The 27193-nt window shown below is 43.5% G+C and overlaps 2 protein-coding genes across 2 annotated transcripts; both read right to left on the bottom strand.

Annotated features, from left to right (window-relative positions):
* Positions 1–514: 514 nt before the first annotated feature.
* CYP27A1 (cytochrome P450 family 27 subfamily A member 1) lies at positions 515–15896 on the bottom strand. Its single transcript, XM_078868756.1, has 9 exons — positions 15339–15896; positions 10640–10830; positions 9592–9785; positions 8083–8280; positions 7023–7186; positions 6282–6448; positions 5194–5275; positions 3288–3491; positions 515–1914 (listed from the first exon to the last, which is right to left on the bottom strand). The coding sequence occupies exons 1-9, from the start codon at positions 15642–15644 to the stop codon at positions 1798–1800; spliced, it is 1623 nt and encodes a 540-aa protein (XP_078724882.1). The 5' UTR covers positions 15645–15896; the 3' UTR covers positions 515–1797.
* Positions 15897–17540: 1644 nt separating this feature from the next.
* CNOT9 (CCR4-NOT transcription complex subunit 9) lies at positions 17541–26563 on the bottom strand. Its single transcript, XM_078868742.1, has 8 exons — positions 26438–26563; positions 23528–23683; positions 22985–23100; positions 22438–22547; positions 22220–22329; positions 21862–21960; positions 21645–21736; positions 17541–18921 (listed from the first exon to the last, which is right to left on the bottom strand). The coding sequence occupies exons 1-8, from the start codon at positions 26459–26461 to the stop codon at positions 18759–18761; spliced, it is 870 nt and encodes a 289-aa protein (XP_078724868.1). The 5' UTR covers positions 26462–26563; the 3' UTR covers positions 17541–18758.
* Between the last annotated feature and the right edge of the window lie 630 nt (positions 26564–27193).

Genomic DNA, 27193 nt, shown 5'->3' with positions numbered 1-27193 from the left:
GCATTACAAACAAGTTAATTTTTTTTTCAATGTGAATAACATCGAAAACAAAACATCAAAATGAAAATATCGATATTTCGATGTTATTGAAGGGACCAACATCAACGCCAAAACGTCGATGTAACAGAACCAAAACACTGATGTCACTGAAGTATCCATGTGCTCTGGTCATCCCTACTTATAGCCCAACCTACCCCGTAACAAATCGGGGGTGAGGAATCTTTCCCTACTTAGGACCGAATACGGCTTTCAAACACATTGGACGGCTCAGATTTACACACATGCAGAGCTCTACACAACATCCACTTGTGAGTGCAAGTGAGTGCAAGAGGCCCTTGCGTTTTGATGGATAAATGGATGGACCTTACGAAATGGACCATCCAATTACGAACTAACGTCGTGGGTAGTCGCTCCAGCTTGCTCTCGCACCCCTGCAGCATTAAAGCCACCCCCATAACTCTGACCAATCACTTAAATCATCGGAGCCTTTCCCGAAGTCAGTCGACACGGAACATACAAGCGTGTATTTATTATATGTAAATCATACTGTCTATAAATGACATTTGAATATAGAGAATTGGTTAATAGAGAATTAGTTAATAACCAAGCAAGACATTGACCAAATTCAATGGTACATCTCAATAACAACGTATTTAGGTTTTATGGCATTAGTATACATTACAAAAGCTAACATTGGACGTTGCTGTGTGCACAAGATGTTTAGTAGTTTCACAAGTGCTGCTTTCAGTTCACGGTGACAGCTAAACGTAATGCAGCCCTTTCTGGCACTTGTGTCGAAATGCGGGTTTGGTGAACTGCTAATGAAATGGTTTCTCAGCTGTTGTTACATTATATATAATTACGTCAGTATGAAAATATTAACCCTAAAAAAATTACACTTTTATCCCAAACTTAAGATTTTTAGCAACATGGTTTTGAGAAATTAACCCAAACATAGTCTGAGTAAACATTTCATTACCGTTGTATGAAATTAAATATAAATCAGTCTAGTATATTCAAATACATATAGAAATCATTATAGTTTTGTTCAATGCAATAAAGGATTGGTAAAATTGAAATGTATTTTGTGAATATTAACTTCACGTTCAAATAAAAATAAACTTGTTGAAATATACATAAATGAAAATATGCATTGTGTTCATCATTAAAGCACTCTTCATATGTTACGAGGGGGTGGGTGGCAGCACCACGCCCGGCCGCCTTTGTCTCCCCAGTGGCGATATTCACACACACCAATTACTCGTTTGAGGCTAAGTCGACCTAGGGGAGGCCCAGGACCGGTTGAAATAATCGTCACCGGTGGTGGCCGTGAGCGGGAATCGAATTCGGGTCGCCGGGTTCGTAGCGCGGCGCGCTAACCACTACACTACAATGCGTTACGCTTCCACGTGCGCGAGTCACGTGACAGATTGACGTCACAGCTCATTTGCCGTGCAAAAAATGTATGCATTATTGAGCTCCCCCCCCCCCCCCACAAAAAACGAAAGTGTATTTTCATAATTTTTGCATGGTGTACAGTCTGGAAAATACCGACATGGAAAATTTCCAGTTTGTTGCATGTCGGAAAGTACGCTAAACATTTTGAACAGACACACATATTCACAACTTTGCATTTTATATGTATGGAGATAAAACGTGTATGCAGTGCTGATGACACAAACGTGCGAATGTCTGCCCCAAAATGCACACGTAAGACGTCACTTGGTCAGGCCAATTTTGCTGCACCCTGCAAGCTGTAAAATATGCTGCACAAACATTTTGAGCAAAAAGACATCCTCACTTGCGTGTAATGAACTTAAGGTTAATAGATTCACTGGGGATCATGACTGTGCACGAGCGTGGTAAAATCTTCTTCTGACTCGGGTCCCTCTGAACCTCAAACTCCTTGATCAACTGCAGGAGACAGGGGACGCAGTGGCACACACATTAACACCGGCAATACTCAAGTCGGTCCGCCAAGCGGTAAACATAACCAACTTCCTTACTTGGTATACAGTACTTCATTTTAACAGGAAATCCAGGCTCAGAGACAAAGAAAGACACAATCAAAGGAAATAAGTTAGTGTTATACCAAAACCTAAATTAAGCCTATAAGCATGTTATGTCAAGCTAGTAATACGTATGTGGGTTATTGATAGTCTGAAGCACGGGGAGGGGTAGCCATTAAGTGGAGTATGACAAAAAAAGGACAAAGAACCCCCGTATAGCCTTAACAGACTATTGCAGCAAGTGCTATTAGCAAGCACCTACGAAGGCCAGCAGGGAACATGAGGAGGCATGTGGTCAACACCACGCCTGGCCGACTTCGTCTCCCTAGTGGCGATGTTTACACACCACACCAGGTACTCATTTTAGGGTGAGTCGACCCAGGGGAGGCTCATGATCAGTTCAGATAATCGTCACCGATGCTGGCCGTGAGCAGGAGTCTAACTCGGGTGGGCGGGTTTGTAGCGCAGCGCGCTAACTGCTACACTACCGAGCATTAATATTATCAACCTCAAACTTTCATGAGGGAGATGACCAAATAAGCACACTAAGCGACTTACAGACATGACAAAAACTGTTGTGAGAAGATCAAAAGGCACTATGCTTTTGCAAGCCAAATTTCAATTGGCTATGGAAACCACTTTGTAAGAGAAGAGAAATCCGTCCAAGCATAAAGGAAATGGTATTTTAGGTAGAAATGAGCTTTTAGGTAGAAATGCGATCTGTAATAATTATTGTGTGGGTCAGAGAGCTTTATCGTAAATAATTTGCTCAAACAAAAGTTGCTTGCATTTGAGTGCATATATCCGACAGAGACGCTAGGATTTTAGTGGCAATACTGGATATGCGGTGCAAAGTTCCGAAGAGATCATGGCAGTGTTGTAGATTAGATTAACCCTAGTGCAGCCGTGTTTGCCTAAAGTGTAGAGAAGGGGAAAAGGCGATTTGCCAAGGCAGAATTGTAAATATCCACAAGTCTGGCAACTACGGGAAAAACTGAAGGCCAGATGGTGGTATTTGGTTTAAGGGGATATATTCGAGGTCCGTGTGTCTATTCTGCAATAGCTTCAGGATCTGGAAGAAAGTAAAACATGCTGGCGTGGTCAAGATGGCATCTCGATCTTCATTATGAATTAACCAGAACCCAGAAGTAGATCGTCATGACCCAAACACCACAGAAAGCAATACATCTAATGGCCTGCAAGCACACTTCATATCATTCACATCTGAAAAACGCATTTTATTTGAATCTTGTGAAGGATCTCTGTTCACGAACTCACGCGGGATAAGGTGAGGTACATCTCCAGCTCAGCCACGCGCCGCCCGACGCATGCCCGCACGCCAAACCCGAACGGAATGGATCCGAAAGGGGGGTGTGCCAACATGGTGCCTTTACGCAGCCAGCGCTCGGGCTTGAATGCCTCCGGATCCGGGAATATTTCAGGATTGTGTGACACCGCGTAGTGGCACAATTGAAACAGTGTCTGAGTGAAATGGCAGAACATGTGCATGCAACGTAGGAGAAAACACAGAGATAAAGATTAGTTGTGGCATGAATGTTCAGAATTCGGAAACATTTGTACATATTTGTATTGTATTGTTATTTGTGTATATTAATCAGCAATTAAGGCAAGTTGAAAATGTTTAATGTTGTAGATTATTATTATGAATAATCTTGGAAAGATTAGCTGTGGACAGTGTATTTTTGAAACATCATCAAGTAAATGAATTGCACGTGGCGCGAATACATTGTTTCGATCAGATTGTTGGCTGTGGGATGAACTATCCGAGTTCTTCTCGGTCCACCTTGGACTCTCATTCTTGTCACCGAGACACATCCTGTGGGTCTCTGCAGGACGTGTCTCAGGAACATATTTCGCTTCTAGATTCAATTATGGGAACCCCTTTTTGTAGTCGGTTTCATTTAGGATCATTGTATTTGTTCAGCGGCCTGTCCAGGGGATCCTCAGTATGCAATGGAGTCCTTTCATCACTAAGGCCTCGATCCTGACCTCTTCAGCTTTCCTAAGTGACCAACCCTTAAATCCGTACAATGTTACCGGCCACACAAGCCCTTTCTGCAGGTGAATCTTGGTTGGTAGTGCGATATTCCATCCACACCAGATCGGCTTGAAAGAAGCTATGACTGCCGTACCCAGGGCGAGCCATTCCCAGACGCCTTCTATACACCTTGCATCTTCTGTATTGGCTTAGCTGAGGTACGTAACTTTATTACCTTTTCCAATTGTTTGGCTTCAACGTAGATGCGTATTGCAATTCTGTCCTTGATATTGATAACAAGGTTATGTTCTTTCTCGGCTGTGACTAAACGATCAATCAGTTCCTCGAGTTCATCTGTCGAGCTTGCCAGGACTCTGTTGTTCGCAGCATATCTCAAGTTGGAGATCCTTTGGCCCCCTATGAGTACCCCTCATTTAAAAGCTTCAAGGGGCTTTCTCATGGCCATGTCTTCCAGGATATTTAACCGATATGGCGAGACGACACAGCCCTGCTGGACCTCTTTATGGATCTGGATTGAGTCGGATACGACTCTGGTTTTTGTTCGTTATCACAAGAAGATGCAAGTGTGGTAAATAACCCATTTCCAGCATAATTCACCACAGCTTTAAATGCTGTACTTAGTCGAAGACCTGTGCGAAGTCCACGAAGCACATGTCCAGTGACTGCTGGTGTTCTCTGGTTTTTGCCATGTTGATCTGGAGGTTGGTGATCTGATCTCACGGGCTGCAGTGTGACCAAAATCCCACTTACTTATCCGCAATTTACTGCTCAATCTTGTTCAGGATTCTATTCAGAATCTCCCTCGGCAGGATCTTGATTTGCATGATTTTCAACTTGGCTTCCGTCTGGCCCGGTGGCTTTCCGGTACACAGTATCATATTGTATTTTGTAGCGTGCACTGATGTAAGATAGCAAATTGTTAATATAAAATATTTTTAAATGTAGAGATATTTAAAGATTAGGTTTTAATTGGAAATGCAATCATATCGTTTTAATAATTGAATCGTAATTAAATGAAGCTTGGATTAACATGCAGTTACAATGTTACAATAATGCACAATTGTCTGTAGACTGCAGGGTGTCAAGACAGACAATGATGTGAGTACATGCCTGTGTGAGTGTGATGAGTGTGGACGTGTGAGCATAATCTATCTACACATTCACGTTTTTGGGGAAGACATATCCGCCCACTTTCGATCCTCCTTCCCCAATGAGGCGCGAGTTCGAAGGCACCACTGGATACAATCTGCACACACACATGCACAATGAGCACTCAGTTCCCACGCAGATGCCTCTCCGGTTTTACCGTATGCTGATCAACATGATGTGTGAAGTTTCACTCCACATGCTGGACAGCACAAATTGGAAAACATATGTAGAAGAATGCACACGAATGTTTTTTTGCATTTCCTTTCATTTTATATCTCGTTTGTAAGTCACTTAAATGTTCTCTATTTACATTTAACTTCATCTTGGTTTTGGATTCCGTGATCTGTACGATATTGCAATTGTTTTAGTTTTGTGGTACTCAACAAACCTCTAGAAATATTTTCACCAAACATGGACAGAGAGAGAGCTTTGGAAGTGATGGGCATTGGCTTGAGGACGTGACCTCCATTAATTCAGTGCACTCAAGTAACCTTTACATTGGTAAAATGCCTTGTACTCTCATCCAGTGAGCAGTTTAATTGTTAATGTTTTTTGCAACCTTGGTTTTGTAACCTTGGTTATGTACATTGCCATTGTAATGTATGATTTATGCTGTAAAGTTGATGTCCTTTAAAATGACGTGAAAGATAATTTTAATATAATTCAGGACACAAAGGGATCTAGTTTTCGTTAATGGCAGTTAAGTCCTACATATACAATGATATTAAATAAGTACAGTAAAACCTTGGATTGCGAGCATAATTCGATCCGGAAACGTGTTTGTAATCCAAAGCACTCGTATATCAGTTGTGATCACGTGACGCTCGGCAGACAAAGCGTATACACGTACTACTCGTATTGCAAGACCTCGCTCGTTTATAAAATTAATATTTATTTACAATTTTTGCTCATCTTGCAAAACACTCGCAGACCAAGTTACTCGCAATCCAAGGTTTTAATGTACTTGTAAATGATATAAAATAAGTACTTGTAAAAGCAGACAATACATATTGGTTTTCATGTTTGCCATCATCGTCTGTATGCCACGTTGCGATCATTCCAGCGAATTCTCCCATCGACCACAAACGAGTGTGGCGATTCACCTGAGAGTCTCTTTGATGACAGCCTTAAGGAATGACATTTTGGCCAGATCTTGTACATTGGGGACGGTGTCCCCTGGACAGACGCTCTCGACCTCCTGGTGCAGCCTCTCCTGCAGGTGGGGCTCTCTTGACAGGTGATAGAGGGCCCAGGACATGGTGTTGGACGTCTATCAGGAAAAACACAAGCTGCACTGGTAATCTCTCTTCACATTATATCAAAGCGAAAAGAGTTATTCACCATCATAAAATAAATAACATGTATTCACACATGAACTTTACTCTGTTTGCAGCAAGGTCTGTCCCGTAACAAGGACTGGTAATAACATTTTCCAATGTGTTATTATGAATCATGTATGCAATTGAAACGTTACTGCCTTTCATGTGGATCGTGTAGATAAACACAAATGATCTTCACACAAAATTGCATTCTTGTATGCACACAGGACTTTTCCGTCTGCCTCCGTAGACCATTCATGCATCAGAGCCAAAGCGAAAATAGAACAACGTGGAAAGATGCCTCGCCCTTTAAAATTACTCAGACAGGCGAAGTGCAGCTGCCCAGTGAACTGTGTCTCATCGTGAGAGACAGCACTTAGATGTGACAAACGCAAAAATGAAGTGGCAGTTGGAGTCTCAGCAGTGCGCTCCCTCAAATGCCTGCATCACCCATGCCCTGCGCTTAAATATTCTTGGTTGGTGTCTTGCGCCTTCTGTGTAATAGATGATGCAGTGGTCACGCACGGTGTCAATTCCAGCCAACAGCAACTCGGCGATGCTGCCGTGGATTTCGTGTTCAGTCAGCTTGCCGTTAGACAGGAGGTACGTGAGGTACTCGCCCTCCACCGGCTCGCCTCGTGCCACCATCTCGCTGATCTTGATCATCTTCTTGTCTACCTCTTTCATTCCTGCTCGGTGTGACATATGTACAATGCTGGCTTGTCAAAATGGCATTATGCAAACCAATAGTGCTTATTTTTAATCGTGCTTATTTTTGTAATAAACTAATAACTTATAGTTGAGTTCAACAAAGCTTATCGCTCTTAAATTTAAATATGTATCTAAGCTATGCCCGAAGCTGTGTTACATGACATTAAAACTTCCTTCGTGAGAAAATAAAACTTAAAATTACGATCTGGCATATTATTTTGAGAATGTTTTTGTTATAGTACTCTGATGCCACTCCCATACATTATAAAATGCCCAGTGCAATGACGTCATTGGAAGTGATTGTGTTTGTAAATACTAAATGGCCAACCAAGACTCAGAACAGCCCTGATCGAAAAAGCTGCCCAATATCCTGAAGGATATATTTGAGTGTTTGGAAGAAACCAGAAAATGCAATACCTTATAAATATGGGTACATATATAGCTCAACAGATGAAGTACAGATACCATGTGAACATGATAATATATATCAGTGCTCTCTAATGGAGCACGTAATAGGGGCCATATTAAATGTTATATTAAATGATGAGTGGCTATTCCACGTGCATAAATAAGTGTTTTTTCCATAGAAAAAACTTAAATGCAACAATGCAGTGTGGTGTTTTCATTCAGACGCTGTCTTTCCGACAGACCTGTTCTTCACCTGAGGACGGCTGCTTGCGTTGTGGCCGAAACGTCGTGAGAATTGTATTTTATTATGTTTAATTTTTATTATTTTATTATTTCCCTTCTACGTGACTATACCGAAAGAACCAAGAAGAAGAAAATGCAGTGTGGCTCTTAGGCTCTAAGTAACACAGTTTCTAAACATAAATTGTGTACTGGTCTGCGTGTCGGTGTGTGCATTGGACTCTACCGAATGAAAAGATCACGTCCCATGCGTTGCAGTAGTGCTTCCATAACGGCAGGAAATTTCGAATCCACGTGGGAATAAGCGATATCTTCTCCGAGTGAACAAAGACAGTCCTGACGGCATTGATGAACACCTGCGTCTCTTCCCGGACCGACTGCTCCAGACAGCCGAGCCGTTTCTCAAACAGCACAGTAGAGATGCCTTGCATTGCACAGCAGATTAGTTCATGTCGACAGAGGAAGGACGGGAGGACAAAGGGAAGAGGGCATGGGTGTCACTATCCAGATTGCACTCTAGAAAGGAGGAGAATGTTCCTCACTTTGTTTTTCACCACCTATCATTTTTGTAGGTCATAGATTTTTCTCTTATGTTTTTGTGGAGTTAGGTAACATGGTCTCAATGTATGGGAAACTGTTCTTAGCAGAGGTCTGCTGACCAACATGATAGGTGCATCTACCTGGGAAGGTTGGCAGATCAAGAATTCAAATCTGTGACTGCCGATAAAAGCTATCACAACAGATACGTTTATTTTCATTCAAATTTGCCATAATTTCACAAATTTTCGAGTTGACAATCTAAAAACTACGAAATGGCTACACATTTTCTTGGTTCTTTCGGTAAAGTCACGTAGAATGGAAATAATAAAATAATAAAAAATAAAACATCATAAAATAATTCTCACGACGTTTCGGCCACAACGCAAGCAGCCGTCCTCAGATGAGACATTCAGACGCTGTCTCCCCGACAGACCTGGTCTTCACCTGAGGACGGCTGCTTGCGTTGTGGCCGAAACGTCGTGAGAATTATTTAATAATGTTTTATTTTTTATTATTTTATTATTTCCATTCTACGTGACTTTACCGAAAGAACCAAGAAGATGAATCCCTGCAGTCACGAAAGCTTTAAATCGAAATTTAGGCTACACATTTCTTCAGTTCTTTGGAGATGGCGGTCTGCATAAGAAAAATAGATTTTCTACAAGCAATGCATATCTTTGTGTTGTTAAACATAGTGCTCATTGCCATTTGAGGTCCTGAGAAAGTGGTGGAAATTCAAAAATCCTATGATGAGAACCAATACATTTGTAACGTATCCCATCAATCAGTGCTCTCCCAGTGTAGTTATTTCACTGACCGCAGAAAGATGATGGCCTGAATAAACCCTGGTCGGACTTTGACTTTATGATATGGTTGTAAGCTCTGAGCTATACAATAAAAGCTCTCCAAACCGAACTGGAAATAGAGTTTCCCAAATAAATAATTAATAGTGCAGAAAATCTTACTGGAACAATGTTCATGCACTCGTTAGCTGCATGTGATAGGATATGACGTGTGTATGTGTATCAGTAATTCGAAAGCGATTTTCTTTCTGAAATCGGTAAACCTATTTCCTTCGACGCAATGTGCCCTGTTAGTGCTCTCTCCACATCCCACACAGCATGGGTAGGCCCTCGTGCAGCAGCAGATTATCAAAGAGGCTGTACATGAAAAACACTAAGAATCGTTTCAGTACCTTCAAAGGCAAACTTGTAAAACTCATTGGCAAGGTCGTTCACCATTCCGCCATTGCTATCCGAGAGCATGTGCAGCCGCGCCACCAGGTCGGTCACCACCTCGTTGATGGGCTTGACGTACGCCATCATGTCGCGCGGCCGCAGCATCTTCTGGTTAAGCACGGAACGTAGGTGGTTCCATTTGGATCCATTCCTGCGGAGACACGGGCAACGTGGTGAGGGGGCAGCCATGAGGACTAGTGGGCCTGAATTGGTCTGCACTGTGACGCAGGCAGAGTGGGTCCGTGGAGGATACACATTGGATCCTCACTTTCTTATAAAGAGTTGTAGGGGATGATGTGTTGAGAGGTAAATAATTAGACAGAGGCTGTAGGAGTTTGTTGAGACAGCAAGTCCCTTGCAAAGGAGAAGTCTGGAAAACTACAAGTGAAAATGCAATAATAATAAAAAATCAGCAAATGCAATTTGCAAAACGCCAATGTAAACAACCAATTTGCATATTGTTACGACCAGGCCTATACTAACCCCTATCACTACCCCAATTCTTCCTTAACCACACCCACCTGTCTTCCTTACTGTCACCATAGCTACACCACCACTTTCAATAACCCCACTCTTTAATTTAACCACTATCATCTAACGTACAATTAAATAATTATTGAAAGCGCCTTGAACCAAGGCGCATATAAATCTATATAAGATAAGAATATGTACACTTGCTGCACTGTGGGAAGGCTCTTTTTCTGGCAAGTTCTTTGAATATATAATGCATAAAATTATACACGGAGTAATGAGTTATGCTTTATGCATATAACTGTTCCATTTAATAAACGGTTTAATGTTACTCAGAATGCATTTATGTCGAAGGCGTTTGTGCTGAATCCGAAGAATGGTGAGAATTTTGAAAACTCTGCAGTCACTGAGGTCAAAGACTTTTCTTTATAAATCAAATAATGACCGGTATTTACACCCACAAAAATATGATACCAATAACCTCATGACCAGCAACAGTCATTGCTCAGCGTGAGGTTGTGGTGTTAGACTCACTCGGTCAAGGGCCCATAGGCGTATCCGCGCAGGTCACGGTAGTCGGTCCAGTTCTTCATGTCGAACCTCATGGGGTACTTCCCCTCCTGGCGGATAACCTGCTCAATGAGGTCTGCATCTGCCACGCTAATCACCGTGTACGGCCCAAATTTTGACTTCCACATAGGTCCATAACGATTTTTGCATTCCACCTGAAAAAGCGACAATAAAATACACTTAAAACAGCGAGTTAAATTTTTTCATTTGGTACTGTTAATCTGTTTTTGTTTGAAAACAATATTGTAACCACGCCCTCCAGTCTATTTCGAGCCAGTCAATTTCTGCAGAACATTCTATAAGCGATATATCATACTATATTTCAACTGCTACTCTATGTGCATCTTACAAATTCCATGGTATGATGTCCCCGCATCACCCTCTCTTAGATTACTAAAGCCTACGTGTCAAATTGCGTCTGTCGTAGGCAAGATATTTTAACCATCATAATCCCGTACTGCTGCAATGTGGCACAAACATTCCATGTTTGAAAAAAGCCAACAACCTTGACCCATTAAAGTTGAGCAACTTTTACGAGTTTACTTTGTCATACATTGGTTTAAAGCTATCTGCTGTCCTTGCAATAACAAAGGGTACATTGTACTTTGTTTCAGTAAAAGTTCAAGGCCAGGAAAAACGCACAAATATAGGCATAAGATAAAGGTAATGCACCGAACTTTCTAGAATGATCCTGGAACATTGTAGGGATGTATTATGTTTCCGAAGTACTAGCCTGTATTTTATCATACAATAGTATGTGAACAATGGCGCAGTTATTTGAGCAATGCGCCATAAATCCCAACCTTAATGGGACTCCAGGCCACGGCTAACATCAGTGAAAAAGTGATATGTGAACTAGGGTCATGAAAATCTGATTTTTTTACATTTACCACACTGAAAGAAATGTCTGGAAATTATAATATATTTACCTCTGGGAAACTAAGTGAGCTACCGTGATGTACGATATGTGGCACACTGGAGTTGCAAAAAGAGGGTCACCGGTTAGGTTGGATCTCCTGGCATGGCAGTTGAAACATGGGGTAATTTTCATAAATCTCTCAGCCTCTGTCCACTGAGCAATAATAATGGGTATGCCACAGTTAGTCGATTCGCCGGCAGGTTGTGTGTGGTGGGGTAACAAGTTGGTGGGTACGTGCACCTCTTCCAACGTCTGGTCGGCGTGGTGAGTAAACCCCCTTCCCCTCCCCTCTAAAGCTCACTCGAGGGGGAGGCCCTTTCGCCAACAGTAGGGAAACCACAGGTCTGCGCCCTTTAACCGAGACAAGATGGCAAATTTACCAGGTGGTGACTTGGGACTCTGGGCCGTTTGTACTTCCGTCCCTACGTGGCAATCCGTGCATTACATTCCTCCGAAATTGATTACCGGTTCCTGCATTTTGAAACCGTCACATCGATTCTGAAACTGTGAAATGAATTCTCAGGTTTTTGTTGTTGTTTTCCCTTTGTATATAACCCTATTTGTTGCAGTGAGCCCTATTTGTTGCAGTGCTGTTGGCGATGGTTCGTTTGTTTTGTGTGGGTCATCTCCAAAATGTAGTTTCTTTACTGACAGCCTTTCTACGAAAAAAGAGATGGGAAACTAATAACTAAACAAGGTTATTATTTGTATGCTTCCGTTTACTATGGTTTTGATAATTAAGTGGACTACATTAGCATACTGCTGCTTCGAGGCAAACTCATTTAGTAATCAAAAGTAGACTCATTGCCCTTGCTTTCTGCGTGACATTTCAATGTTTCTGTGCACGAATCACTCAGAGGAGAGGCTTTTGAGAGCGAGAAATGAATTATTCTTTAATTTCTTTCATCACAGTGAGCAACTCAGATTTATTAAATAAATGTGATGTAGATATGGGGAGCGGTAGCGTAGTGACTTGAGTTCGACTCCCACTTACAGCCAACACCAATGACGATTAACTGAACCAGTTATGGGCTTCCCCTAGGTAGATTCAGCCTCAAATGGGTACCTGGTGCGATGTGCAAACATCGCCATTCAGGAAACAAAAGCGTCCGGTTGTGGTGCTGGCCACCCACACCCTCGTGTGCTGTGCTGGCTTTGATTAGTGCTCGCCAATAGCACTTGCCCCAGCAGTATTTAAGGCTATGTGGTGGACATTTGTCTTTGTAACTTAAAAGGGTCATGCAACTGGGGAGGAGGGGGCAAGTGTAGCCAGCACAGCGCCCGGCCACCTTTGTCTCCCCGATGACAATGTTTACACAATACACCAGTTACTGCATCGACCTAGGGGAGGCTCAAGACTGTTTCAGATAATTATCATCACTAGTATTGACCGAAAGTGGGAATTGAACTGGTGGATCTTTGTCTTTGGGTGACACACACAGAGACAAAGACACATGGAGCCAGAGATAAGGGGGAAGAGGGGTAGGGGTGAGCCGTGGAATGAAAAAAGTTCAGAAGCAGCGTACAAAACGAGCAATGGGCCGATTGATTATCTCGACACGCACCACAAAGTTCAATAGGACGGTTTTAAATTCGCGGGAATGTGGCGTGATTTCAGCACCTCTCTTCATGGTAAACCCCGTGTTAATGATGGCCCACAAGGACAACCAAAAACATTCGTCAATAACACTGCCTTAGAATCCATGTGCTGCCCGAACTTCGCATATTATTATTTTGCTTTTATGGCAGTCTTATATTGACTTATGAACGAATGTGAGTTTTTTTTGTTTCTGCTACAGTTTGACAGTAATGAACAATATTAGACGATTAAACCAGAATAGAAGTATCTGCAGACCTGCAGAGAGTTGCGTAAAACATCAATTTATTAACGACAGCAGTCTAAGAACAACAGTAATATCGGATGTAACATAACCTAAGAGAAACTTCACTTGTATTGTAATGGGTTATGTAAATGTTAACTGGTATTACCCCCCCTTTATGTACGCATCGAACGGTATTTGGATATCTTCATCCTAAACGTGTTCTTAGAATAGGTCTGATAGCTTCTGGATCGTTTAATCTCCCATGTAAAGTTCCGTATCATAAGAAGTTCATCCCTGTCCCTGATGAAATCCCCCACGCCCCTCCATGTCAGCACCCTGATCTCTGTCGTGTCCAAGCGAAAATGTTTAGGATTCAACAACAGTAACATTCTTGACCTATTTTAAATCACATTTGGACTTCAGATTGCCCTTAAAGTGTGCATGCAAGCGATCACTCTGCTTTGCACACATTACGTTAATAAACACATTCCTGCGGAGGGAGCTGGTAGGAACACGTTGGGTTGCTCGGTCAATGGCCAGGGTCAACGGCGGCGTGGTGTTTTCCGCAAATATGCCCGACTGAGGGCGGGCACAAGCCGGCGTGAGTAGGTTAAACGTTGGGTTTTATAAGGGCACCACGGGGTGACCAGCCCCTCCCCACCCAGCCCCACTCAGCCCCACCTCACCCAGCCCCACCCTCCCCCCCCAGCCTCTCCCCACCCTCCCCTCCCCACCCTGCCCCTCACCACCCTCCCCTCCCCACCCAGCCCCTCCCCACCCTCCCCTTTCTACCCAGCCCCACCCCTCCCATTTTTGGATGGACGACGGACGGACGGACACAATAATCCCCTGTGGGCTGGTGTAACCAGGAAGTTCCTACCAGTATCAGTGTTTTTGTACGTGATGCGTTCTCTTAGCCATGGACGGGTTGTGCGGGTTGCAGGACCTCGCCATTCGGAATTTGACCCCGTGCAGTTGACTTTGGATTGTTTTGTTAGCGGGTTTTTGTTGTTGCCGAAACGATGTTTTTATGGTGTAACCAAGTCCCCATCTTAAATTATGAGCGTGTGCAGTATTGCCCAATGGCTTTAGATGTGCAAAAATAAACGAAGTACTGCAGGAACACTCGTGTTTGCATGTTATCTACAACAGGCATCTCTGAGCTATGCCAGGCAGCAGTTGCTTGCCTTTCATAATTAATTAAATCATTGTACCCGCAGCAAATTCTCAAAAAGCAATGAGAATGTGTTTTCCAGCTAACTCCTGCAAAATAAAGGTTTTTTTGGGGTTAGATCGTGTAAATATAAAATGTGTCGTTAAACCCGCCACCACCCGACACGGCCAATGAGTAAGGTTTGTCAAGTAAACAGAACTAGGCAACTGATTGCTAGTACAGCACACCGGTGTGTTGGAGAGTAAATCCACAACATTTACAATCTGAATAGTACAGCAACACCGGTGTGTTGGAGAGATCCAACACACCGGTGTGATGTACTAGTGAATACTCAGATTGTAAATGCTGTGGATTTGCTCTCCAACACACCGGTGTGCTGTACTAACTCCAACAAGTTCATTTATTTCCACCCATGTCATCGTCCTGCAGATGTTGTAGTCTAACTCGTAGTCTGCAGCAGTCACTTTTAGCAGATGTTTCTCTACCTGAATGTAACAGGTGGTCAATCTGCACAATATATTATCTGCACGTGACGTCGTTCACCACCTGCACGAGACGTCGTTCACCACCTGCACGAGACGTCGTTCATCACCTGCACGAGACGTCGTTCACCACCTGCACTAGACGTCGTTCTCTATCTGCGCAAGACGTAATTTCTTTACCGTCGTTCTCTACCTGCACGTGGCGTCGTTCTCTACCTGCGCAAGACGTCGTTCACCACCTGCGCGCGAGACGTCTGCGCTGTACCTGCAAAAGGTGCGCGTTCTCGTTTCGGCACAAGACCCAGTAGATGATGGAGAAGAAGCCGGGCCCCGTCAGCTCTTCCGGCGAGCGCAAATTCTCCGCCACGGGAGGAATCACCACCCCGGGAGCCGCCGCCTCGCCGTGCGCCCAGCGCAGTGAGCGCGTCTCGGCGCCGGTCCCGGTGCGCGTCTCGGTCCAGGTCCGAATTCGCGTCCCGGCCCCGGCAACGCGAGCGAATCCGGGCGGTGCCGGTCGGAGTAGCAGAGAGAGGGGACGGAAGCGGGTGATCCTCGTCCACCACGCAGCCATGGCGTTTCTTTATGTTCTTTAGGCAGAGTTCTCTGTTCTCAAACTGCGCGCTCACGATGACCCCGCGCTGCAAGGACGCTGGCTACGGCGGCATTTGCTGACCCGGTGGGCGCTGTCCCGTGATCGAGTGGAGTCCGCGACACGCGTCGCGTAACGCGTCTACGTTGGTTCTTCTCGTCTCGTGTCGTGTCCATGCGTCGACACACAACCGATACGCAGTATTTCGTCACGTGTGGGTTATAGGTCTTTTGTTTTTTTGCTGGAAAAATATTTTAGTACCGCCCTCTATCTAACATTCTAAGCACTGCTGTGAATACTGTACTATGCATTCGCATTCACGTTTTTTTTTCTCTTCCAGAATGTGTAGAAGAGTAGTTTTTGCTTTTGCTGTATTTTATTTGAAAACACGTTGTGCTTCAAAGTTATCCGCTGCGCTCTGAAGACTATTTTCCAATTGATGGTTGTCACGCACATGTTGAATTTACAAGCTGTTTAGTCCATCTTAGGTTACACATGGCAGTGAACGTCTTTGGATGTGGATTAACTGCAGTGATTTAACATGCCCTATCATCTGCATCAACAAGCACGCAATAGCAATCCAATTCTTGAGAAATTCTGAATAGTTTTTGTTGTTTGAATGGTTGAAACCACCCCCCCCCCCCCCCCCCCCGTTATAAAAAAATTATGTAAGTACTTTGGTGAACTGTGTATGGAATCTGGGGGGTTTGAACGTTCAATTGAGTTTAGCAAATGGTGAAACCCCAACTAGCCGGACCCGCCTTCACTGAATTTCACACCGAGCCGCAGAGCCGTCCCGAAGGTATTGCGAATGGGAGAAGATCGCCCCGCGCACCGCGCCTTGGGGGCGCGTGTCGATGTAACACTTATGATTTAGTTTGAAGGCGTTGGGGCGTGGGGGCCTCCCATCTCGTATGGTCCTGCCTAGCCGGACCAGGTCGGTTAATTTAAAAAGACATCTCAAATTGTATTTTAGTTGCGAATAATGCATATTTCACATAACATACACTATAGCATGTCATGTAATGCACAATAAAATACACGAGTATTGTAAAGTGTAGCTTAAGTGCATTACATTGTGGAATACGGCCGTGTACCCTCGAACCAATAAACCCAACTACGAGTACAGGCAGTGCCCAACTTATTAACATTTGCACTTACGAACGAGCTTCCTGAATATTTTTTTTTGTTATCGGACTTGCGAACGTGAACTCGCACTCGCAAATCGAACAGCGGGATTATTTAGGTCTGCAAATGTACAAATTTCCATTCCGGTCAACCCATACGGTTTACCCGTATTCTCGTACAGCGAAATTGAGCAAAAAAAAAGTGTTTGTGTTGCTCTCTTGTGATGGGACTTTGTCGGATGAACGTTGAGATTTATGAGGGCACGGTGTGACCAATAAAGTCTGAATTTGTCTGTATTAAGGTAGGCACTGATAAGGGGTCGACAGGTTTGCATTTCTTATAAGAGTTTAACAACGCTTCCCTTTGTTGAACCGTAACACATTTAATAACCGACGGTATGTGCATTTATAGTAGACCTACGGAAATGCCTCAGACTGAGTCCATACGCAAGTCAGGGACTGTCCGTATTGTACAACGCACACCATAGTTTTGTTATGTGGTCTAACACATTATACTGCACAGTATGAGTGTATAACACGTACTTGGTGTTATATACAGATTTTAATTGAAGTCATGGCTGGCCAGACTTTTTCACTCACTGGACCAGGACTTTCCCCTACGAGTCTGAACTTGTATCTAGGTATAAGTAACCATGTAATTGTTTTGGTACATCTCATAAAGATAAATCACAGGGCAGCATTAGATCTTTCAAATAATACGAGTCTGCAAAAAAATCAGACAGAAAAAAACTTCTGCGCTTACCTTTATCCAGAGCTCAAGATTTAATACAAAAAGTATTGTCAACATAAGTTGCACTTAAAGTAAACATTGACATAAGTTCATTATCCCTTTGCTGATCTTGAAAAACTATCCTTCACAAAGCGCACGTTTGTTGCCAAGTACTCAATATTCTGACCCACAAGCCTTTTAAATGGTATTCAGTGCATTATATGCAATCAATGTAAATGCTTTTCTTGTACAATGTAATCGCGTCAGAACACAATCACAATGACCTTATAAACGTTGAGTTAAACCTAAGATTTATGGCCTTTGCATATACAAAAATACTTTGTGATACACACACAAGCATATAATACAATTTTAACAATGTTGCCAACTGAACAAGTAACATTACTTTTCTCCTTTTAATGTCAATCAATAAGTTGTGCTGTTAAAAACTCGCATGGTCGTTTCAGTAGCCTACAACTGAGAAGGTGTGTTTGCTATCTAGCATATGAGCACATGGCTTTATTTCATCTTGGTGAACCAATTACAAGGGTTCAAACAATTTTGCCAAATGTGCAGGTATCTTTAGCTGCCACACACAACTTCAAAGAATAATTCTATTTAAACGATTCTATTTTACAAAAGTAATGCTGTGCAAACGTTTTGCACGTGGTATATTTTTTTTATTACAGTACCATTTTGACTAGTATCAATAAACACTGATTTTATCAAGTAAAAGTTATAGCACAGACTTTGTATGCCTTAATAGGAATATTTTGGATATAATCGGCAACAATATTAACTCGGGCAAACTGCAGAAATCTGTTCCAAGCATGCAGTTTAAAGTAAAGATCAGTATATTGTGCTTCCTGTTACAATTGAACTTGTTGAAATATGGTGATACTGTAATTTTTTATGGTAAACAGCGTTTACATTTCCAAAATTAAAGCAAACATTCCACCAACCAACCATAAATTCATGACCATGTTGTTCCACGATAAAGCTTGGGAAATGCCTGTTTCCATGAATTACATTATATGAAAAACATTACCCCAAGCTCTGAGGTTTGAAGAGGAAAATGTTATGCAGAACAAGTCCAAGAGGCAGATTGTACTGGTTTCACAATAAGTGTTTCAATAAAAAATGATAAGTTGTATTTTACACAAAGACTGCAACTACTGCTGGTACTGTCAGAATGCCCTGGGCAATGTGACTTGCTAGAAGAACATCCCAAGAGATGCATCACTGGGTGGGGAGTGGGATTCCCCTCGGGTCTGTCACTTCCTGCAGGTTCTTCATAAGCTGGGCCAGCCAGCGCTTGGTGGTTGTATCATCCTTCAGAACTGTGGCAAATGTGTTGTCCTTGAGCTGGTCAGGCAGGCATTGGCGCAAAGCCTCACGTGCCCTGTGTACACATCGGAAACATAACACAAGCGAGACATTAATTGGTTCCCAACAATATACTGTGCAATCATCCACTGTAAGGCGGAAGATGACAGCCTCCTCAGGTCCCACCCTGTTTCACGTGGAAAACAACAAATGTCATCAAAACGGCAACCAAACGTTGATGATCAGACATCTGTCAGAACACCAACATTACAAGCTGTAAAGACGTCATTTTCGGGGCCAAACCTTCCTACATTTGTCCCGGGTATATAGATTTGTCAACTCAACATTGACGACCTTTAGTAAAACACGAGTAACTCGTAGACACTGACGATGAACAACATCGTCTTCTTTGCACTCCAAGAACTCACGTATCCAGTGATGGACAAGGGTACCATTGTCGTATACATGGCGACAAGCAAACAACAAGCTGTGACGACACATGGCCACAGAGTTCAACCAAAAACCAGAACGCAAAACCGGTTTTGCCTGTTAATTTTCCACAACAAAAACTGCACGTTATGCTCCAAGATTAAAAACCCTAAAACAAACGTTATGCTTTGCATCAACGGTGTAAAGAGATCAACACAAGGATCCCCCGTATAGCCTTCAAATTACTATTGGAGAAAGCGATGTTACCAACCACCTGTTGAGGCTAAGTCGATGCAGCTACATCTCATGATTCTGCGATGCAATAGCCAATGGCCAGGATTTTCAGGTAGGGGGGCAGCCCCTCCAGCAATGAAAAATGATAGTTGTTAGCAAGTAAGGACTTGTCCCCTGCTCTTTATTCGACGCGTGTGCGGCAATGGCGCAGCCATCGATCGAGGGTCGAACCATGTGTGATCGGCATCACGCTCGCTGAAGGTATTTGCCTTCAGGGAAGCCGTGGACTGAATACGCAACTGCGCACAATTCTGAGTCACTTATATCTGCTTTGCCGTTACTTATTGCAAATTATGGACTCAAACTATTGTCCTATCATCTCATAGAGTCCCTGGCACATAATAATATGCTACACAGTGGCAGTGGGGGGTCGCAAAATGCCGATTTATTACTAATAACCCCCAATGATCCGATCGAAATTTGGGATTTTGCTCGGATCATTGGGGGGGCACGTGCCACCCCACCCCACTGGCTCCACCAGTGGCAATAGCCCATCCAGCACCTGCACATTAGCTGAATTCATTGCTCTATCACCTTGACAGAGATCCACTTGGAATTGTTCCATTATTTGGCGGCTACTCCATTATTATTTTTGGCCATCATCACATACACCAATGGTTAAGAGTCTGTATTTCAGTCTCTCAATGTCCTTGTTTTGTGCGTCTACTTGTCTGCCTCATTGTCTATCCTTGTCTGTTTTCCTCTTGCTGTATCTGTCTTTGTATCTCCATGTGTGTCTGTCCTGAGAGACACAAGGAGAGATTGAGATGCGGACATACAGAAACGTATGTCTTAGAAGAGCAGCATGTTTACACGGCAAAATATTGCCAAGTAATTTGATAGATCCCATGCAATGTTTAAAGCATTGGTTTATTGCTTATGTTTTATGTATTGTTACATGGCATTGTGTTTGCAACAATACATGGATGATACATGATAAAACGAAGAAATAAACAGTGCAAAGTCGAATTTTGTTTCCCAAATTAGAAGCTATAATTATCTAGGGTACATGAGGTATCTTTGTTCAGCTAAATTTGTGAAATATGCAAATAAAAACTGGTTAAACTGGTTTTAGCAAGGATTAGCCAGAACCAGTTCGCTGACCTACCTTGGCTTGACACTTGTCCACACACTGAAAAAAATAATCAGTCGGAGCTGGAGGATTGAAACCTTGGGGCTTCAGACATTGGCCATCACCCTTCCATACTCAACCAGTGTTCTATGCCCCAGTTTTCTAAAAAAGCCACGACTATCAACTCATTGACACCCAAATTAATGTTGATGCAAACCATCACAGGAACTTTACAAATCTATGCCAGTGCCTTGGCTTTATGTACCGTGAAATATTACAGCACTGGATATTTGCTGCAATGTTGCAACACTTTGTGAAGTTCACTAATCAGAAGATGACCCAAACCTGTCAATCAATAATGATCTGAACAACATTGTATGTCCACATCGTTGGTCCATAAAGCAGCTTTGGAACCATACACAAACTATGCCTGGAGTGGATTTCAGCATCGACCAATGTGGCTTTGAGCAATGTGCTGAACAAACATCTGATCAGTGATCCCACTACTAGACTGCCCCAGCTTTATTATTCCACAGAAATAATGGGAAGCAATTAACTAGATCCACACAAACCATGCAAATGTGGACACCTAATGCACAATTGAGAAATTAAACTCTCCCGTGCGCGACTGTAGCTATGAAATCTAAACCATGGATCATATAACTTCGCCCTGCCTGAAATACTGAAAACTTTTAAGGCAAGTGCATCTACAATCACTAACTCTCAAAGCAAATAAATGGCTAAATCACAACCGAAATTCAAATAGTTCCGATTTAAAGCTTTCGTGACTGCAGGGATTCATCTTCTTGGTTCTTTCTCACGACGCTTCGGCCACAACGCAAGCAGCCGTCCTCAGGTAAAACCAGGTCTGTCGAGGCGACAGCGTCTGACTTTACCGAAAGAACCAAGAAGATTCAAATAGTTGCTCTTCATTGGCAATACGAAAGAAGCATCCCTTTCACAATCAAATACAAGACAGTCGTGTATTAAGAAAATCAATAAACCTGGGATTGTCAGAAAGACGGAGGTAGCAGCGAACAACGTGCTTGAGGAGACGAGCGGACGGTTCCTTGGACAGGGCAAGCACCATCTTGCCCTGAAAACACACCCACAAAAAAACACATTTTGGGTCACATCAAGGTCATGTTCAAGTGGACAAATATATAGTCAATGCTCTTTTAAATTCTGAATGCAATGTATTTGCAGAGGCAATTTACTTACAAGAATCATGGCAACATGGGAGAATCTCTCATAGGTTTGACAAATGTAAGCAAGGCCTGTATCATCCAAAAGAATCTTCTGTAATATGAATGTAGCCACCTGCATTCATGCAAACAAAACAATGTTTCAATTACATTACAATTAAATACCTAAAACACATCATTTAGGCAACTTGCATTATTGTTGGTGGATATGTCAGAACTATATCACCAAAGATGAGACAACAAGGAACATTTGCCAACATGTGTCTAGAACCCAAAGCATCACATACCTGATTGAGCTTAGCCAACAAAATATTGTTTAAACACTAAAGTTGCGTATCCCATTAACATATTATAATATAAGGACCAAAGCGCACCGTTTTTGATAGCTCACTCCCAGACTCCATGATTCTCAGGCACAGAGGGATGATCTCAGTGGTCAGCAGGAAATTGATGACTTCCTGTTCATCAGGCTTCACCAAGGCACCTATCACCACAAATGCATTTTGTTTAGAACATTCGTCAAACCTGTATTTTTTTAAGTCAACTGAAACACATTTTGCGTGTTAAGTTTTTTAATAACAATCCAACTCACCAATGACTCCTAGGCTGGTAAGACGAAGGTACTCAAATGGACGAGTCTTGCTCACGGTGTGAAGAAACGGATACAGGAAGAGAGGAATGTGGGCAGATAGGAAGGCAGACCTGAAAAAAATGTAACGGCAAAGTAATATATTACCTCAATGTGTATTACTATACGAGCCCATTGTCAGTTGATTGGTAGGTCGTGTCTGGTGGGGTAAAGTGTGGGTACTACCACCTCTTCCAAGTCCAAAGCCAGCATTCTAGAGCTCTCTATAGTGGAGGCCCTTCTGCCAGCAGTGGTGTGAGTAATAAATTGCAGGGCTGCACCTTTATCTCTATACATGGGCCCATTTTTTCTTTTTTACTCTGTTCCTTTATTTAATTTACATTTCCATAACAGAGATTTCTGCTCTGTACACGATTAAATACCAGGTCTTCCTTGCAAAAGATATTGTCTGAATTAATTCTCACCTAGATATACAGTTAATACCTTATGAAATCATTCTCATGAACTTTTAAATAAAGATGTCCACAATAATTAGCGAGAATAAACTTGCCTTGTCTCTGGGTGCGAGGCCACACACTGCAGCAAAGCCAGTGCATTGCACACGCGGTTGGATTGGTGTGCTGTCAGCGTCGCCGGGTTGATTGATGGGTAGATATTTACAATTTCCTGAAAATAAATATATGTTAGCCGTTTGAGCTTTTCTTTGCCGTGTACTTAGGTTTTACAATCAAACTTATAGCTTACAAATTTCTCTGACACGTATGTAACAAAGCCAGATCTCATTCACAGATGACTTAGTGCTGAAAAAATAATCTGTGTGAAAAGGGGCACCCCTTAACACACCGATTACCCCACAACTGGACTGCTCCTCAGTGGTACGGCAGCCAAACTATCTCCTTATTCCTTCCTCAGTGGCCAAATGCACGCGGAGGTCAAGAACGCAACAATGGCCATTGGTGGATTGCATGGCCCTCCGGGAAAAGCCGACAAATGCAATACACCCCAGTGAGTCGAACGGTGGTCAATGGGTTAATCAGCTGTAATGCATAGTTAAAGGTTGGCCAATGTAGCTCTTAACACCAAGGAGCTTTACCTGGAGGAGGGCCGCGATGGTTCCGAACGAGTGCCACAGCATGGGCGCCAGATCTGGCACAGACTCGCGCTTCTTGCTGAGTTCCAACAGTGCATTCTCCCGCGTGTCGGGACTTGACAACTCATTGATCCAGGTGTAGATCTTCTCTCGGTCAACCTGTGATAGTGCAGTTGCATTCCGTGTAATATGAAACGTGTACATTAGTGTATGAACAATGAAAAAAAATCGCGATGAGGCGACTGTACATAATTTAATCACCTGGAACGTACCAAATTTTGGCAGATCTAGAAAGCAAATTGGGTTTACGCCTCGAAAGAGCTTGGATGGGCAGCTACCACGCAAATCAGGTCATCCGATAGCTGCCGGACTACATTACCTAGTGGGCAGCAGAGGGCAGTGCAGGCAAATTAATTGTACTGTTCTAGATTTGAAGCTTTCGTGACTGCAAGGATTCATATTCTTAGGTTTTTTCGGTAAAGTCACGTAGGTAAAACATCAAAATTAATGAAAATAAAATAAAACAAAAATCACGACGTTTCGGAGGCAACACAAGTCTCCGTCATCAGGTGGGACCGTCACAGCCGAATTAGCTGCATCAAGTGAGGCAATGATTCAAGATGTAATCCCTTATAAGCAAGTTGAAGGGGGGAGGAGAGGGGGGGGGAGCTCATCAGAATGTGGTAGCCAATGAATGGAACGTATCGGGAGGGGAGCGGGGCTCAAAGACAGCACGGAGTGTTGTACTTAGCACTCCGTGCTGTCTTTGAGCCCCGCCCCCCTCCCTCCCGAGCACTCCGTGCTGTCTTTGAGCCCCGCCCCCCTCCCGATACGTTCCATTCATTGGCTACCACATTCTGATGAGCTCCCCCCCCTCTCCTCCCCCCTTCAACTTGCTTATAAGGGATTACATCTTGAATCATTGCCTCACTTGATGCAGCTAATTCGGCTGTGACGGTCCCACCTGATGACGGAGACTTGTGTTGCCTCCGAAACGTCGTGATTTTTGTTTTATTTTATTTTCATTAATTTTGATGTTTTACCTACGTGACTTTACTGAAAAAACCTAAGAATATAATTGTACTGTATTCCCTCCAACGTCTATGCTCCCTACGTATACCAAATTGCACTGATCAGCGTGGTGAATTATGATTAAATCTTAAGTGCGTTATAATAAATATGTAATCGATTACAACAAGTCGTTTGCTGGTGCTGCTAGGTATGTACGAAGGCCGACTGTTAAAGATGGGGTAAGCACGTTCACTACACCACACAGGGTACTAATAAAGGCTGAGATGACTTGGAGGAAGCTCAGTCAAATTCAAAATCTAACTGCTACTTGTGCTGTATGGAGCCACGCAACTGGGACCGTAGTTCAACGAGTACCCATAGACACATTTACAAATATACCAGTTGAACCTCAAATGATGGGGGCATATTTGAAGTTAGACGTTTTATTGTGCAACGTTTCTAAAGGCATTTTACAGTCCACAAAGACAGCCACGTCAATACTCGTGATTTAAAACAAAAACTTGTATTTTATATTTTCTCAGACGTAACATTGTGTAATTTACAAACATAACTCAATAATTTTGTAAATGTTATTTCTATAAAAGACACGCTTGACATTTTTGAAGTTGATGTGAGAATGGATGCGCACGTGGTAAAGACTTGTACAACGGACCCATATCGCTTTAACCCCCACTGTGAACGCGGGTTGTGGTGCCTTTTTTTACCACCACAACCATCACCTTCAGGTGGCCTTTGCGTTTGGATGTCCCTTTTCGTAATGTCGCCCCGTGAAGGTCCATATGAGAATTTGATTTGATTTACGGCTCTGGCAATCCACAGCTGAACGCTTTACCCACGCGTGGGTGGCGTCATTGTGGTTGCTTTACCATACTTCACCACGTTGGCTACTGCAAGTTGAATATACAGTACCGGTATAGTACTGTACAGTGCATACAAAGCATGTAAGAACAATGCTTACGAACACACTATAAATGCAAGCATTGACTTTTCGCGTTTATATTGTACTTGTTTTGACCAATCGTCTTTTTTAAGCGATTTAAAACGTCTTGATCATAGAAGGCGCCAAATGTAACGTTAGTTTTTTTTGTACAATACTTTCGGCTGTGGCATGGTTAAATCGAGAGGGCCCAACCATGACGACGACCACGGGCGTAAACACGAACGCAGGGCGCCTTCACCCGTGCGTTTGTGACCGAAAGGTAAACAAGATCCCCTAGATGTTGAACGCGAACGTTTATCGATCTCGTCTATTAACGTGGCTTTCCTAACAACAACAAAATGCGCGCAAACGCGGCCCCTTTTCAACAACTCCCGTGGTGGAAATGCCCGCCACACCACGGGAGGGCTTGTTTACGTGCACTGCTCAACACAAGAGGGGCTGCTTGGCGAGGAAATCTCTCTCATCGGTCGATTTGACGGCGCGACAAAAACCTCAAATCCACACGGTCCCCCACGCGCTGAGCCAGGAGTGGAAACTCCACGTTCACGTGGCGGGGCGCCTCAGAATAAACATTTTTTTTTTAACCACACATTTATGCAGTCGACTCGTTGATACGCCAGGTCACACAGCCAGTGTCCGAAACGTGTAAAAAAACGAGGGCCAGCTCTTATAAACTGCCTTCTAATCCACTAAGTTGTTCACAATTGCGTTTCATTTATGGACCCCCCTCGACCGACCGACCACCACGGCAGTAAGCACGACGCTCATTGGTCCGCGTCGGCGCGGAGCCCTAGCAACGAACTCTCCCATTGGTCGCCGCCACCGCCGCCGAGGGCCTTCTAACCCTGAACGCCAAACTCGGCGGACAGGGCAATACTCGGAGCGATTACGACTCAAAACGACGACGGCGACGACGACGGCGGCGACGGTACGGAACTCACGGTGCCGGTCGCCAGGCTGTGCATGGCTGCGATGGTGCGGCCGAGCGAGACGAAGCGGCCGAGCGAGACGAAGCGGGCGGAGTTGGGCCCCGGGTGGAGCCGTCAACGGCTGTCGCTGATCGCGCATGCGCACTTCTACCACCCGCGCGGTGGACCGCGGCTTCTGTGCGAGTACGGACAGCGGCGACATCTGTCTAAACACTCGAATGGCTTCTGTGTGACGCGTTCCATTGGGTTTTTTTTAGTGTGGGAGAGAGGGGTGGAGGTAAAACTCTCGTCAAAGAAGTTTCAAACAAGACGTGAAAATGCCTCAAAGGCACACGGCAATTGTGCATATGGCAGGGAAAAAACCCCCCACCGCCAGTGCTTGCTGAAGAAGAGGAATTGTGGTCGGTCTTGTCTTAGAGCACCATACATTACATGTGAGAACACGTGACAGCGGCTGAGATGCAATGATAAGGCAACTGTGGATCAATTTGGTTATAATTAGGACTCATCAGCACAGTCACCAATGCTCACATCTGCAAAGTCTGTCTCTGAGAACCACAATGCACTACTTCTGGAAACTACGTGTTTTGTTTGAAACATGGTTTTCCAGCCCACATTGTTTCTGCTATGTTTTTTTTTCGTAATTTGCAGATTTAACGTGTGTTGACACAAGCCAAGCTCAAGGGCCCTCTTAGTGTGGATATGGGGACTCCACAAACAGTTGATTCCCAGAGGCAGACCTTTCAGCAGTCGTTAATAGGTCAGATA

Source organism: Lampetra fluviatilis, chromosome 2 (genome assembly GCF_964198595.1).
Source record: "Lampetra fluviatilis chromosome 2, kcLamFluv1.1, whole genome shotgun sequence".
Taxonomy (NCBI): domain Eukaryota; kingdom Metazoa; phylum Chordata; class Hyperoartia; order Petromyzontiformes; family Petromyzontidae; genus Lampetra; species Lampetra fluviatilis.
Note: the sequence above shows the minus strand (reverse complement) of the source record. Positions and strands in the feature narration are given on the sequence as shown.

What these genes read in the sequence shown, in the direction of transcription:
- CNOT9 (XM_078868742.1), bottom strand. Translation starts at nt 26,461, where the DNA reads ATGCACAGCCTGGCGACCGGCACC. An exon ending in ACAGCCTGGCGACCGGCACC is followed by an intron (nt 23,684 to 26,437) that starts GTGAGTTCCGTA and finishes GCACTATCACAG; the next exon opens with GTTGACCGAGAGAAGATCTA. An exon ending in CCATCGCGGCCCTCCTCCAG is followed by an intron (nt 23,101 to 23,527) that starts GTAAAGCTCCTT and finishes ATTTATTTTCAG; the next exon opens with GAAATTGTAAATATCTACCC.
- CYP27A1 (XM_078868756.1), bottom strand. Translation starts at nt 15,644, where the DNA reads ATGGCTGCGTGGTGGACGAGGATCACCCGCTTCCGTCCCCTCTCTCTG. An exon ending in TGTTGGCTGGAATTGACACC is followed by an intron (nt 6,449 to 7,022) that starts GTGCGTGACCAC and finishes TTTTCCTGATAG; the next exon opens with ACGTCCAACACCATGTCCTG. An exon ending in GATATGTCTTCCCCAAAAAC is followed by an intron (nt 3,492 to 5,193) that starts GTGAATGTGTAG and finishes CATTTCACTCAG; the next exon opens with ACACTGTTTCAATTGTGCCA.